Source organism: Portunus trituberculatus, chromosome 31 (assembly GCF_017591435.1).
Source record: "Portunus trituberculatus isolate SZX2019 chromosome 31, ASM1759143v1, whole genome shotgun sequence".
Lineage (NCBI taxonomy): Eukaryota > Metazoa > Arthropoda > Malacostraca > Decapoda > Portunidae > Portunus > Portunus trituberculatus.
The window spans coordinates 11,463,846-11,477,313 of NC_059285.1; the positions used below are offsets into that span (position 1 = coordinate 11,463,846).

Here is a 13,468-nt window from a genome sequence, read left to right on the forward strand (position 1 = left end):
AATCCTTGTTTTACACTGGTGTCTGGTTTTGTGGAACCTGAGAATATACCAGTAGAACATATACAATAATAGTCTCCCCAACAAGGCAGTGTGGACGCAGGCCAGTGTTCACGGCATGCGCAGAACTGGATTTAGGTCACGTGCGTCCCGCGTCACCTCACAACACCTCACTCACAGTTTACCAGAAAAATATAATTTTCTTTTATATTCGTCCCCCAGGCCTACGGCCGCTTTCCCCATGTCTGGCGTACCTTTTCCATGTCTCGGCGTGATGATGGCACTGCAAAGAACACCGATGACGGCAGATAAATTCACAGCTGCACTCACGTGCTCGACTCATGCAGTGACGCTGACAACTGATGTGACGAGATGTGATGTTTTTTTAAAAAGCACAGGTTTGTTGTTGACAAATAAAACAATAACTTCGTGACATAGATAATCAACAAAAATAAAATAAAAAATCATGAAATAAAATGTAAAATAATATCTACAATACATTGACTTTACCTTAAAAGTTATCAGCAGCATTTTTCATCCCACTTGTTTACAAAACGTTGCACAGGAAAATTTATCACCACCAAATTAAATCGCGTACACCTTTTAACATAATATTTAAGCTTGGGCGGATACAGTAACCTGTACTTACTTTCATTGGCATTTTTTGTGTCTTTAGAATTGCATTTCACTTTCAAATATGCTTAACTGAAGCTGCAATGCAGTTTTTATCCATAAAAGCAGTTCTAATAAAGTAGCCCTTTAGTAATTTAACACCTGCAAAACACGGCAGTAATCAATTAGAATTATCAATAACAATGGTCTGTCTTCAAGGCTTGTGTGCTTCAGATAGGCAGGAACAATTCTACAATGTTGCCTGACTAATAACTCTCCATGAAACTATTACCTTGAATCTCGAAATATATAATTTCTGGGCTGGTGTTAAGACAAGTGTCTCACAGCAGTCCTTCAGTCCTCCTACTTTTACTGCTTGTTAATAAAATGATATCCAAGGACAGAAGTATTCATACCCTTCAACTGACACTGACAGTCTTACCCTTGCCTCCCATTTTATAACTTTACAAGTACTTTAACAACATACTACTTGACATGCAGGACTCTACAAGTAAACAAATAATTTGCATTCATTCAAACATCAAAGATCAATGTTCCTCAGTTACTAGAACAGAAAAGGCAATACTAGCAAGACTGAAAAAATATTTGAACTATACAGCACATATCTAGCCACTGCAACCCTTTGCTACAACAGAATTTTCTTTTTTTTTTAAGTTTTCACATACATTTTCAGACCATATATACTTCATTTAATTTTTTCTACTATCAGTTCTCAATATTACTGGAACTAAAACCAACAACAAACAATTTACCTTATTTATTGACCCCATAGCAGCTGTAGATTCTATTCATTGCCATAAAGTCACACACTCATAGTTACTTTCAGACTGAAATGGTTGTCCCTGTATTTAGACAGAATTTCTTTGATCTCCATCAAAGCTCATGCCATACCTATGGTAGGCAGGCTTAAGGACAATATTTTGATAGGTGGCATAGAGACCAGAGATTACCAAGAGACTCGCCACAGTACCCACATCAGTGGCACTAAACTACTTCTCTGCCAAGGCTTCTATCCCCAAGGCCACTTCTCCAGGTGAAACATCCATCACTCCTACAAGCAGATCTTCACCATCTTCACTGCCATGGAAATTGTGTTTCCAGCAACATCTGAGTTTGGCAACCTGACCACTTGGCCAAAGCAGTATTTTATTTCATATACTTAACCATTTAGATATCAATTTCCTTCATAGACTTTTCTTTTCACGTACAAGCATCAGCACTTCTCTCTCTCTCAATATTCCACTTACCCACAATCACTTGGCTTAGTGAAGATGACAAGTGGGGCTGGCAAAGTTTTATTCTTACATAAAAAGAACAGATACACCAGTTTTTCTCCATCTTTTGGAAAATGGGATGAGCAAGTGGATATGCTCTCCAACCACACACACACACACACACACACATACATTGTCTGCCTCAGTACTTTCTTCTTTTCAGTATCTCTGGCCTCCAGTTGATGGGATGTGTGTCTTCAGTCTGGAAAGGAGATAAAATACATAAATATTCCAAAGAAAAAGGAAAAAAACTAATCTATAAATACTATGTAAGATGAAACACTGGAATTTTCAGCCTGCTATAATAATACCTCCTGGCTATGAATTAATCTTTTAAGGAGAAAGGTTTCAAGACAATGCTCATAAAGTTGGACAATCCCTTGGACTATCCTCTTCAGGGACTGGCACAATGAATGACCTTTTACCTATTTATTTATTTTAATTTCTGAATCTCTTGTTACCCTTGTCTAGAGTCATTCTAAAGGTGCAGCTATACATTGTCCTAAACACTGCTTAAGATATGGTCACGTGCATCCTAATAGGTTGCTGCAGACCAGTAAAGTCACAGACATGTAGGTAATATGTGTTAAGTGATGTGGTCCACACTCACTAGTCAGTAAGCAGCAACAAGGTGGCAAGGAAAGGCATGATACTTGCCAATGTGGAAACTGCAATAGCATGTGGACAGCAGGATCAGAGAAGGAATCAATTAATTTTGCATACATTTATCAAAAAAAAAAAAAAAAAAAAACAGCAGTGACAAATACAATATCATGGAGAACCTTCTGTCTTTCTGCCTGCTCTACTGCCAAAATGGCTGATATAGATTTCCTTGTGTCTCTCTTTTTCCCTTTGTTTTTGTAATTGGGGTCAGTAGGCAGCCATTGATGCAGCTCATCCAGAATGAAAGCCTTGCTCCTCTGTCCCCATCCACTGTCCACCTGACTGGTATGCTAGACTCATGTCCACAGCTTATGGCCTTACTACCCACACCAGTGTTATCAGCATACCATGTCTTGGCCTGGGTAGTGATGCCAGCATGAACCATACCACTGTGTTTTGTACCACTGTGAAACATTCACTGTTCAAACCACTGTCAGACACATGTTACTAATACATGTTTTGAGGAACAATGATTGTACACACCTTCACATAAATATAAATTTTGGAAATAAAATGGAAAAATAATAATAATAACAATTATAGTAATAATAATAATAATAATAATAATAATAATAATAATAATAATAATAATAATAATAATAATAATAATAATAATAATAATAATAATAATAATAATAATAATAACAACAACAACAACAACATGAAGAGGTTGATTATAGTGGTAACAAATATCACTGAAATTCTTAGTAAAAGGCTTAGCTGCAGAATATAAAAAAACTCTCCCTCTCTTACCGCAGTGTCATCCTCCTTGTAGATCTTGATGGTCTTGTCAGCGTCACAAGTGATGAGACGTGACCCGCTCTGGTCAAAGGTCATGGCAAACACTCCCGCCTCACTGTCCATGGAACCTTAGGACAGATAAAAGGGTGAAGATTGTGGCAAACAGTCACAAATACAAACAGAAGTCTTTAATTAATTTGAAAAGGTAAACAAGAAAGATTTATAATAAACAATATGCTGCTAACCAATGAATCCTTTACATCATGTGACTAAATAGAGACAAAGGCAAACAAAACATTTCATTTCACCAAGCTCATCAAACTAATGCTGTCACATATAAACACCTGTACAAAAATCTCTCTACTTATGAAGCAGCCTTGGAACCTGTATTCATAACAAAAGCAAGACCTGTTTTTCTTTTCATGGCAGCTGTTATTACCTAGAGCTGCCTTCATCTTTTCCCCTTCCATACCCCCTTGCCTGTTCCTCTTCCCATCCCCTATGCTTCTTCTACTTCCTTCTATGTTTGTGTCACTCAAACTCAACACACGAGGAGGAAAAACGAAGGGAGGAGAGATAGAAAAGCAAATATAAACAAAGATTGAAAAAGGTGTGGGTTCACACATCACAACTTCTAGCCAAAGATATTCACACAGTAATCGTCCATCTGGAATATGCTACTATCCGGAGCTGCCCCAAGTGTATTCAAACCTACCGCACGAGCAATCCCTCGATCCCACTGGGCGGCACCACTTACTCCCATGCCCTCCCGCTCTCACTTGCTGACAACTCAAGTAATGGCGACGCTATTCAGCAAGTTTGTAGCGTTTTTTGTCATTCCAGCATGGCAGGAGTGTACTTACATTCCACCACCACTTCAAGGCGGCGTCACACTACACTTTTTCCGTCATCTTCAACAATTTCCGTCGTTTTTTTGCGGTTCTGTCAACTCTTTCCATTGTCTTGAGTCAGATGAAACACACTGTCTTCCTCTAGCATCAACTTTTAGTCAAATCAAGATCTATGGTTTCTCATCAACACTTTTATAATAAAATTAATTTTCTTGTTAATTGGAATGATGCTATAATCTTAAATTAATAGAATCTTGATAAGTAGATGTAACTATATTTGTATATATATATTATTTTTGTTCTGGCTTAGAAGTGAAAATTGGCTCAGTTGTTTGTTTTCATTTCTCTGGGACTGCGATGTTCCAAGGTAGAACTTCCAAATAGCAACTGGCCAAGATGAGCTGCTCTGTTGTTTATGAGTGGACAAAGCTGTCTGAAGAGTTTCTCAGAGAGCAATAAAGGCCAAAAACAGCAAATGAAAAACTAGCAACGGCTAGCTGTGGGTGAAGGGGCAGCCATGTTTGTTTACAGTTGACAAACACAACAAAGGCATCGACAAAAGTTGACAGTCTTCAGAAAGTTGACAGAAAAATTTGATGGAAAAGTGTTAGTGTGACGCTGCCTTAAGGCGGCGTCACACTAACACTTTTTCTGTCGTCTTCAACGATTTCTGTCATTTCTAACTGTTCCGTGAACTCTTTCCGTCGTCTTGAGTCAGATGAAACGCACCATTTCCTCGAGCGTCAAATTTTAGTCAAATTAAGACCTATGGTTTCTAATTAACACTTTTACACAACAAAATTTCGCTACAATGAACGCTTCCTTTTACTATCATCTGCTCATTTAACAAACACTAAACTCACTGTAACAAAATTTTATCCAAGTAATTTTTTCCAAGTTTGAAAGCCCCGCCGTGTCACACAAGCCGACAGGCTTTTGAATGCACCAGCGCCTCTCGTGGACAAAATGCGCACCACTCACTCCCCCTAGTTCAAAACAATAACAGCGTCAGCAGCACCTCATCTTCCCTTGCTCAATGTGCCACCAAAATGCCCTGCAATGTCATCTAGCTTTGCTAAGAAGACCAGGAAGTCTCTTACTCTTGAAGTGAAGCTGCATATTATTCACAGACACGAGAGGCAAGAAAACTAATAGCATTGCTCGCTACCATCTTGACTCCATCTACTGTCTCTACTATTTTCAAGTCAGCAGACTCTATTAAGAAGGCTGGTGAGACCATATCTTCCTTGCAAGCTAAAAAAACCACCTGAACTCATGACTCTGCAATGGATAAAATGGAAAACCTTGTGGAAATGTGTTACATAAGTTTTGTATGCAGCACAATGATGCGCCCTTTTTTTACATTCCACAGGTTGCCAGCTATTGTCTTTCCCACTCCATTCTCCCTCCCTTTATAAATTTAAGACCATCTACATTATAAAGTTACTTACATACATACATTAGTGTACATTATAATGACTTAGTCTTAAATTAAACTGCCTAAATGTTTAACTTCATAATCTTTTTACTTTCATTAAACCTTTTACTGTACTATGATGCACTCTCGCTTTGTTTACTCTCAAGGGAAGCTCAAGTCAGGGGTTAAACTTGTTATAATTGGTTCGCTTAACGAAAATTCGCTTAATGAACGTTTTTTTAGGAACGTAACCCGTTCGTTAAGCGGGGGTTGCCTGTATATTTGTATATTGTATTTGTATATTTGTCCATCTTGGCCAGTTGCTACTTGGAAGTTCTGCCTTGAAGCATTGCAGTCCCAGACAAATGTAAACAAATAACTGAACCACTTTTCACTGCTAGGCCAGAACAAAATATACAGTGGTACTTTGACATACGAATTTAATGTGTTCCATGCAGATCGTAGTATATCAAAAAAATTGTATATCAAATCAATTTTTCCCATAGAAATTAATGGAAATAGAATTAATTTATTCTAGTGATACGAATTTACCACACCCCCAAAAAAAAAAATAACGTTTTAAATAGCGACTAAATATAGATATAATATAAGATAAATACAATGTTTATTGTATGCATGATATAAATGTACTATATTGCCCAAAATAACAACTTAACTCGGAAAACTCGGGACACGTCGATAGACATTCATCACACAAGACTTGGAGCACGTCGATAGACATTTAGGCATTTTTGGGCTATATTTTGGATATTTTCTTCCCGTTTAATTTGCTTGTGAGCTGGCAACATTCATCAGGAGTAAGCACATGCTATATATTACTGTGTCATTAACTCCCACGATGGATGGTGGGAGCGACAGTGATTTCACGGTGTCCGATTCCGCCACCTCTCCCGAGAGAGAGACAAGGGGCCTGTTTTCTATTGCTCTAGCCAAGAGCGTTGAACCCGATCAGACTCAAGGGCACATAACCCAATGATACCACCTCATTCAACCTGTGATATTTTGATAACCATAGCATCTAGAAACTTCCGTTTTTTTGCATTGCAAAGAGGAAGAATTATTTGGGGGCAGAACACCATTTGTACTCACTCTTTTATTGAATTTCCAAGTACAGGCAACCCCCACATAATGAAGGGGTTACATTCCTAAAAAAACCTTCGTTAAGCGAAACTTCGTTAAGCGAACCGATTATAATAAGTTTAACCCCTGACTTGAACTTCCATTGAGAGTAAACAAAGCGAGAGTGCATCATAGTACAGTGAAAGATTTTATGAAAGTAAAATTTATGAAGTTAAACATTTAGGCAGTTTAGTTTAACACTAAGTCATTATAATGTACACTAATGTATGTATGTAAGTAACTTTATAATGTTGAAATGGGAAAGACACTAACCAGCAACCTGTGGAATGTAAACAAAGGGCGCATCATTGTATCACACACAAAACTTATGTACCACATTTCCATAAGGCTTTCCATTTTATCCATTGTAGAGTCATGAGTTCAGGTGGTTATCTTAGCTTGCAAGGAAGATACGGTCTCACCAGCCTTCTTAATAGAGTCTGCTGACTTGAAAAAGTAGAGACAGTAGATGGAGTCAAGATGGTGGCGAGCAATGCTATTAGTTTTCTTGCCTCTCTCGTGTCTGTGAATAATATCCAGCTTCACTTCAAGACTAAGACTTCCTGGTCTTCTTAGGAATGCTAGGTGACATTGCAGGGCGTTTTGGTGGTAAGTTGAGTGAGGGAAGACGAGCTGCTGCTGACGCTGTTATTGTTTTGAACAGGGGGAGTGAGTGGTGTGTGTGTTGTCCATGAGAGGCGCTGGTGTATTCAAAAGCCTGTCGACTTGCGTGATACGGTGGTGCTTTCAAATTTGGAAAAAATTAGCTGGATAAAACTTCATTAAAGCGAGTTTAGTGTTTGTTAAACGAGCAGATGGTAGTAAAATGAAACCTTCGTTGTAGCGAAATTTCATTGTGTGAACCTTCATTAAGCGGGGGTTGCCTGTATAATTAGTATGTGAATACAGGCTATTTTGTGTGTTTCTCGCCAAACCTGCCGAGTTAGCACGAGCGAAATGCATGTTAAACATGCAGATTATACATTTAATGTGCTTTCATTCATTGTTTTCTTACCATTTGGGTTATGTACATATTTTTTCTCAATTTATTAGGGTCGAGAGATGAAATTCCACGGATCCGGATATTTTGCATATCTGCCAGGGTCTTGGTTGCTATAATCCGGATACATGGGTGATTATTGTACTAAAATTCCTTGAGTAGACATGTTACTCTAGCTAAAAATATAGATAAGGAAGCTGCTTCATCAAGTAAGGAGCCAGCAGTACACAGTAACAATGCCAGCGATTGATAATCTGTCCAGGAAACCTATCATGTAACTGTACTAAACTTGAAGTTGATTATTTTCATTGTTTCCTAGTCCAGGAGAAACCACTCAAACATACAACACACACACACACACACACACACACACACACACACACACACACACACACACACATACCTGGTTGTACAGGTGCTTGCAGCTTCTGGAAGTTGTAGCCAGTCCTCCAGTCCCAGAAGTAGAGTGTACCGTTGTCTGCTCCTGAGACCAACACACCTTCTCTGTTGATGGCCAGGCAGTTGACGATGGCATTGTGGCCGGCTAGGTTCTGATGAAATGAGAGAATCGTGAACACAGCAAGGAATATGAGGTAGAGCAATTTCCTTGTGCTCTTTATGTTCTAGAATATATCACAACAATGAAAATCAAATCAAATAAATAAGTAAACATCCCTAGATCTCTGATAAAGTCCACCTTGGTCATTGGGCATCAACAGGAAAGGACATTACCAAAGATGACCCTTGCAAGTGAGTCAGCTATGCAAACACACTCACATATCTCCACACCATCTTAGAAGAACTACATACCATTAACTCTTGTACACACACACACACACACACACACACACACACACACACACACACACACACACACACAAACAACACACACACACACATACACACACCTGCATAAACTTTCCATCAGGACACTTCCACTGCTTGATGTTGTCTGGTGCTCCTGAGGCAAACATGTACAGCTCCGGGTGGATGGTGAGGGCTCGCACACTCTTCTTGTGGTGGGTTAGGGTACAGGTACTCTTCCCCGCCCCAAGGTCCCACAGGCGGATGGTGAAGTCATGGGAGCCTGTTATCACCTGTTGGGACATACATGCTTGAGAACCTGATACTAAAGATTCATGATTTGCATCTACATTATTTATACTTTGAGAAAACCTTTTATAAATTAATAAAAAAAAAATCCTTCACAGTTCTACCATTTTAGGTCACTGCCACGGATGTTTTATACAACATACCCCAGTCATGTAGAATAATACACACCACTGACAGTCTCAGGAATTCCTAGAAAGAGACATTAAAATATAGATAAAGACACAGGGAAGCCAACACACCTGAGGCTCGGCTGCCTGGCACACCACTGAGGCGATAGTGTTGGAGTGGCCGGTGAGGGTGTGGATGTTGGCCTTGGTCCGCATGTCCCAAACTCTTGCTGTAGAGTCCCGGCCACAGGTGACCAGCACGTCGATGGTGGGATGAAGTGCCAGGCCGTAGCAGGCACTCAGGTGGCCGTGGTAGTGCCGGATCACCTGTTGGGTGAAAAGATTGAGAATAAAGAGGAAATTATGACAATAACTTCAACATTTAAGCTCATTCTTGAAGATACCAGAACACAGAAACTTGAACTTTTTTGGGGAGGAGTGGCATCTCAGTGGGCCTTTTCTTTCACTCTTTCTATTACTCTTCATCACTGACCATCATTCATAAAAAACTATTATTTATGCAATGCTCCCATCAAGTAATAACATTCTGCCTCAATATAACGTGTCCAGTTTGTGGTGGGTGAAGCAACAAGCACAAAACATCTCAGTACACGTACTGGAAGCCGTAAGTGTCATACAGAACCAGTCAGCACTCACCTTATTGTACTCCAGATCCCAGCACTTGACCTGTTTGTCCTCACCACAAGAGAAGAGGTACGGGTGACGAGGAGACACGGCGAGGCCCCGCACAGCTGACACGTGGCCTGTGAGGGACAATTTGAGCTGGCCTGAGGCAAGGTCCCAGATCTTGATGACACGGTCATTGGAGCCAGTGGCAAACCACTCGTTGGCTGGCTCGACGGCCACACAACGCACCCAGCCCAAGTGACCTGAGATGACCCGCGCAAGCTTCCAGGGGGCATGCCATTTGGGTCGTGGCAGCATGGGGGCACGGCGTGGCACCAGGGACTGCTGGCCAGCATTGGCACTGGGCCCTGATGATGCCACCAAGGCCATACTTTGTGGTGGGGGAGTAGGGGGTAATGGGGGATGGGGCCCTGAGGGAGGGGGCAGAGCTAGGGGACCAGACACAGCACCATTGGTGGTCTCACTAATCTTGGGCTGCAAGTCGTCAACATCAATGTCATGTGGCATGGAGGCCGCCTTGCGCTGATTGTGTCTCACCAAACCCAACACTGGCCCGTACTGGTCTCGGCCTTAGCCTGCCGCCGCAGCTTCTCCAGGGATTCTTCTACAGGAGGCAGTGCTCCTTGGTCACACAGGAACATGTCGTGGGTCCTCTTGAGGGAGCGGAACACCAGCGTGTGCACTGAGTGCCGCTGGACATCGTCGGTGGTGGACGGCATTGCCCCTGGGAAAAATGACAGCAAACTATATCAAACTCAGGTACCGAATACCAGGCAAAAAATAATTTTTATCATTGATGACTGAATTTGACACCAGTTTCACATTACTGAATGCTGATGCAAGTCATACATATGTACACTCATTAAACAAGAGATCCACTGATCTATAAGCAGGGCACATGATATTTCCTAGCATGAAATTATATTACCTAGCAAAAATATCTCAGCTACACAGAGCCTTATAATGTGATATGCAAGTAAAATAAGAGAAGTGAAAATGCAATGACTTTTTTTATGTTGATGTAAATATACAGCACAATAACCACAAAACTCCCAAGAACTGAAAACATCAAACTCTATTGGATCTATATTGTCACAATGAAATTAATGATATAACTTACATTTACTGAAAATTTACCAAATTTGACTTAAAAACTACTAAGAGGAAGTTGGCCTTTTCCGGCTAAGTCCATGATGAGCTTTCTTCTACTACCCGGCCATCTCAAAAGTGTGTAGGACTGTCGCATGTCTGTGGGTGGCAGTGTTGCCCATGGAGTGCTCTGAATGCTCAAGGAAACAGGTACTGATTCCAAGTTGTTCTATTCGCTTAAAAGAATAAATAAATAAATTGACGTCTGAGGTTTGGCCAGACTTGACTGTGTCTTAGGAAAGCAGGGAAAGATGCCATGTGTAGGTTGGCACAGTGCTGTCCAAACATTTTCGCCCGTTGTATCCCTTATTACCTTCTCCTACTATTACATACCCCCACCCCTGCCCACCATGACTGTTTTTTTTAGGGATAACACAAATTATACATTAAATATGAAAAGATTAAATAATAGGAGTTCTGGTCAATATATTTGAATTTAATACACTGAAATAAAAAGGTTAATTTGATAACAAAATGGTTGAGGTTGAACAAACACACACACAAACAACAGTGTGTGTATCTACTTTTTTAATAATGAAGAAGTTTACAGACACACCTGGTTGTTAACAGTATTAAATGCATCTGTAAGTTTACATGTTATTTAAAAAAGAAAAAGAAAAAACCAATGCACAAACTGACAAGACTGAGCAACAGTGAGTCACTGCGAGTGGTTCTCGAGCAGTTAGCACTCCTCTCGTACAATACACATCCTTCCTGGGTAGCTTTCCCTCCTCTCTGTCTCTCTTTGCTTTCACAGAACATAAGAAGTTACTGTTGTGTGTGAGTGTTCCTTGTCTTGGTATTACTATATTCTTACACCAGCAGCAACATAGCTTTTGTTACCCTTCTCATTTTATAGAGTTTTTAATTCTGTAATTTGAACCCATATGTAGCCATCACGTTATTTATAACGTTGATGATTTTTTTAATTTTTTTATTTATCACTTTTTGGGGACAGCAAGCAACACTCACCAACGTGATGGACTGCCAGGCATTGAAAAGCATCATTAGGTGTATTTGTTTAACTGTGCGCATTGCCACATTATTTGTGGACATGTGAAATGAATGACAGTGGTTAGTTCTTTTTCTTTTAGCATGTAGCCATTGACCAATAAAAATAATACATAATAAATCTAGCCAATCAGAGTGATTTGTGGAGAGAAGCGACTCTATTTGAATCAGTCTATGGAAGATGTCTGAATGGCCAGGATATCACCTCAATTATAACCATTAAGATTGCCAGATTTTAGGAAGAGAAATGAGGCAATATTTTATATTAATTTCTTAGCATTGCTAGTCAGATTAGGCTATAGTTTGCTTTGGTTAAATCAGTTTAGTTGGACTATATATAGTTAATTTTGTTCTGAGGAAGAAATATCAGTGGTGCATGTCACCTCACCTAGCTATGTCAGCCAAGTCCGGTTTGGTTAGGTTAGTTTTGTTGCTAAGTTAGATTAAGTTTGGGTTAGGCAAGTTATAATTAAATAAATAAGTTAAAATAGAGTGGTGGTGATTCATAAGGGATGGGGCAGGGGGTGGTAACATAAACAAAACATAAATCTGCAACAGAAATGAAGTGCAATTAATTTAAAACAGGTAAATATCTATCAGAAAAAATTATTTCATCCAAAAATGACCTGTTGGTGTAACTGTATAAATTTATCCTCATATTTTCACGTATCCCTATGGTCTATGTTGCGTACCCCCAGAGTTACGTGGACTCCAGTTTGGACAACACTGGGTTATCGGACACAGTGCTGGGCTGTGTCCAAAGACAACCACAGTTGGACAATAGTGCCATAGTGATCTCAGTGGTCATTAAATCCTTTTCTTTCAATAAATGATGCTTTTCTTGACAGTCTACTTTCTGGAAACTGGTTAAAAAAATTATTTTATTAATTCTAGATAAGAACTTTTAAACACAAACCTAATTCATCTTAATCTAGTCAATAGATCAGAACATGTTGATCTAATCTCTTAATCTGTGACTGATTCACCTCATTTCACTGGTCTCATTAAGAAGCCTTGCCTCACTCCCGGGCCAGGCCGACGACTACACACCGCGCCAGACAACAGCCAGTACTACTATAGCACGGCCTCTACCTACAGCCTACTCCAGCACCGACATGACGAGTCCATGCTTCACTAACCTTATTTGTGTGTGTGCCCTGTTCCCTAGGTGCAGGCGTGCCTCAGTCAAGAAGTACCAGCATGGGGAGGCAAGGCTGGTACAGCCACTCGGTGCACCTCAGCGTCTTGTTTATGTTTGCGGGCAGGTCGCTTCATCCCCAAAGTCTCACACGCGCACACTTTCCTTTGCGCAAAGCGTGAAACGTTTAACAAGAGAAAATATCCTTTATCTACACACATACAAAAATATTTCACAATCATGAAACACACACACACACACACACACACACACACACACACACACACACACACAAATAATCATTTACGCTCTTGATGATATTAATAATGTTGCTGCAAAAAAAAAAAAAGACAATAACAACAACAACAACAATTGCTACTACTACTACTACTACTACTACTACTACTACTACTACTACTACTACTACTACTACCCTCCATCACGCACTTCCATTTTTCATTCCTTCCTCATCCTACTACACTTTACCAGAGCTGGACATGACTTCAGTTCCTTCATGACGTGCGACTTCGACTTTGGGACTTTACCGCCGGATCTGGTGTGACGGACACTTTGAGACTATATTTGC

The 13,468-nt window shown here is 40.1% G+C and overlaps 2 protein-coding genes across 2 annotated transcripts in view; one reads left to right on the forward strand and one right to left on the reverse strand.

Annotated features, from left to right (window-relative positions):
- LOC123511233 (homeobox protein HB1-like) overlaps positions 1-291 on the forward strand; it is a 14,317-nt gene extending 14,026 nt beyond the window's left edge. The window contains exon 3 of the mRNA XM_045266933.1: positions 1-291. This exon is cut by the window's left edge and continues 1,226 nt beyond it. The gene's annotated coding sequence lies outside the window, so the exon portion shown is untranslated.
- Positions 292-1,909: 1,618 nt separating this feature from the next.
- Positions 1,910-13,039, reverse strand: LOC123511232 (pleiotropic regulator 1-like). Its single transcript, XM_045266932.1, is given in 8 exon segments — positions 1,910-2,106; positions 3,321-3,436; positions 8,120-8,267; positions 8,625-8,813; positions 9,069-9,263; positions 9,594-10,153; positions 10,156-10,308; positions 12,884-13,039. Coding segments are annotated over 7 exon segments (1,416 nt in total). The 5' UTR covers positions 10,304-10,308; positions 12,884-13,039; the 3' UTR covers positions 1,910-2,046.
- Between the last annotated feature and the right edge of the window lie 429 nt (positions 13,040-13,468).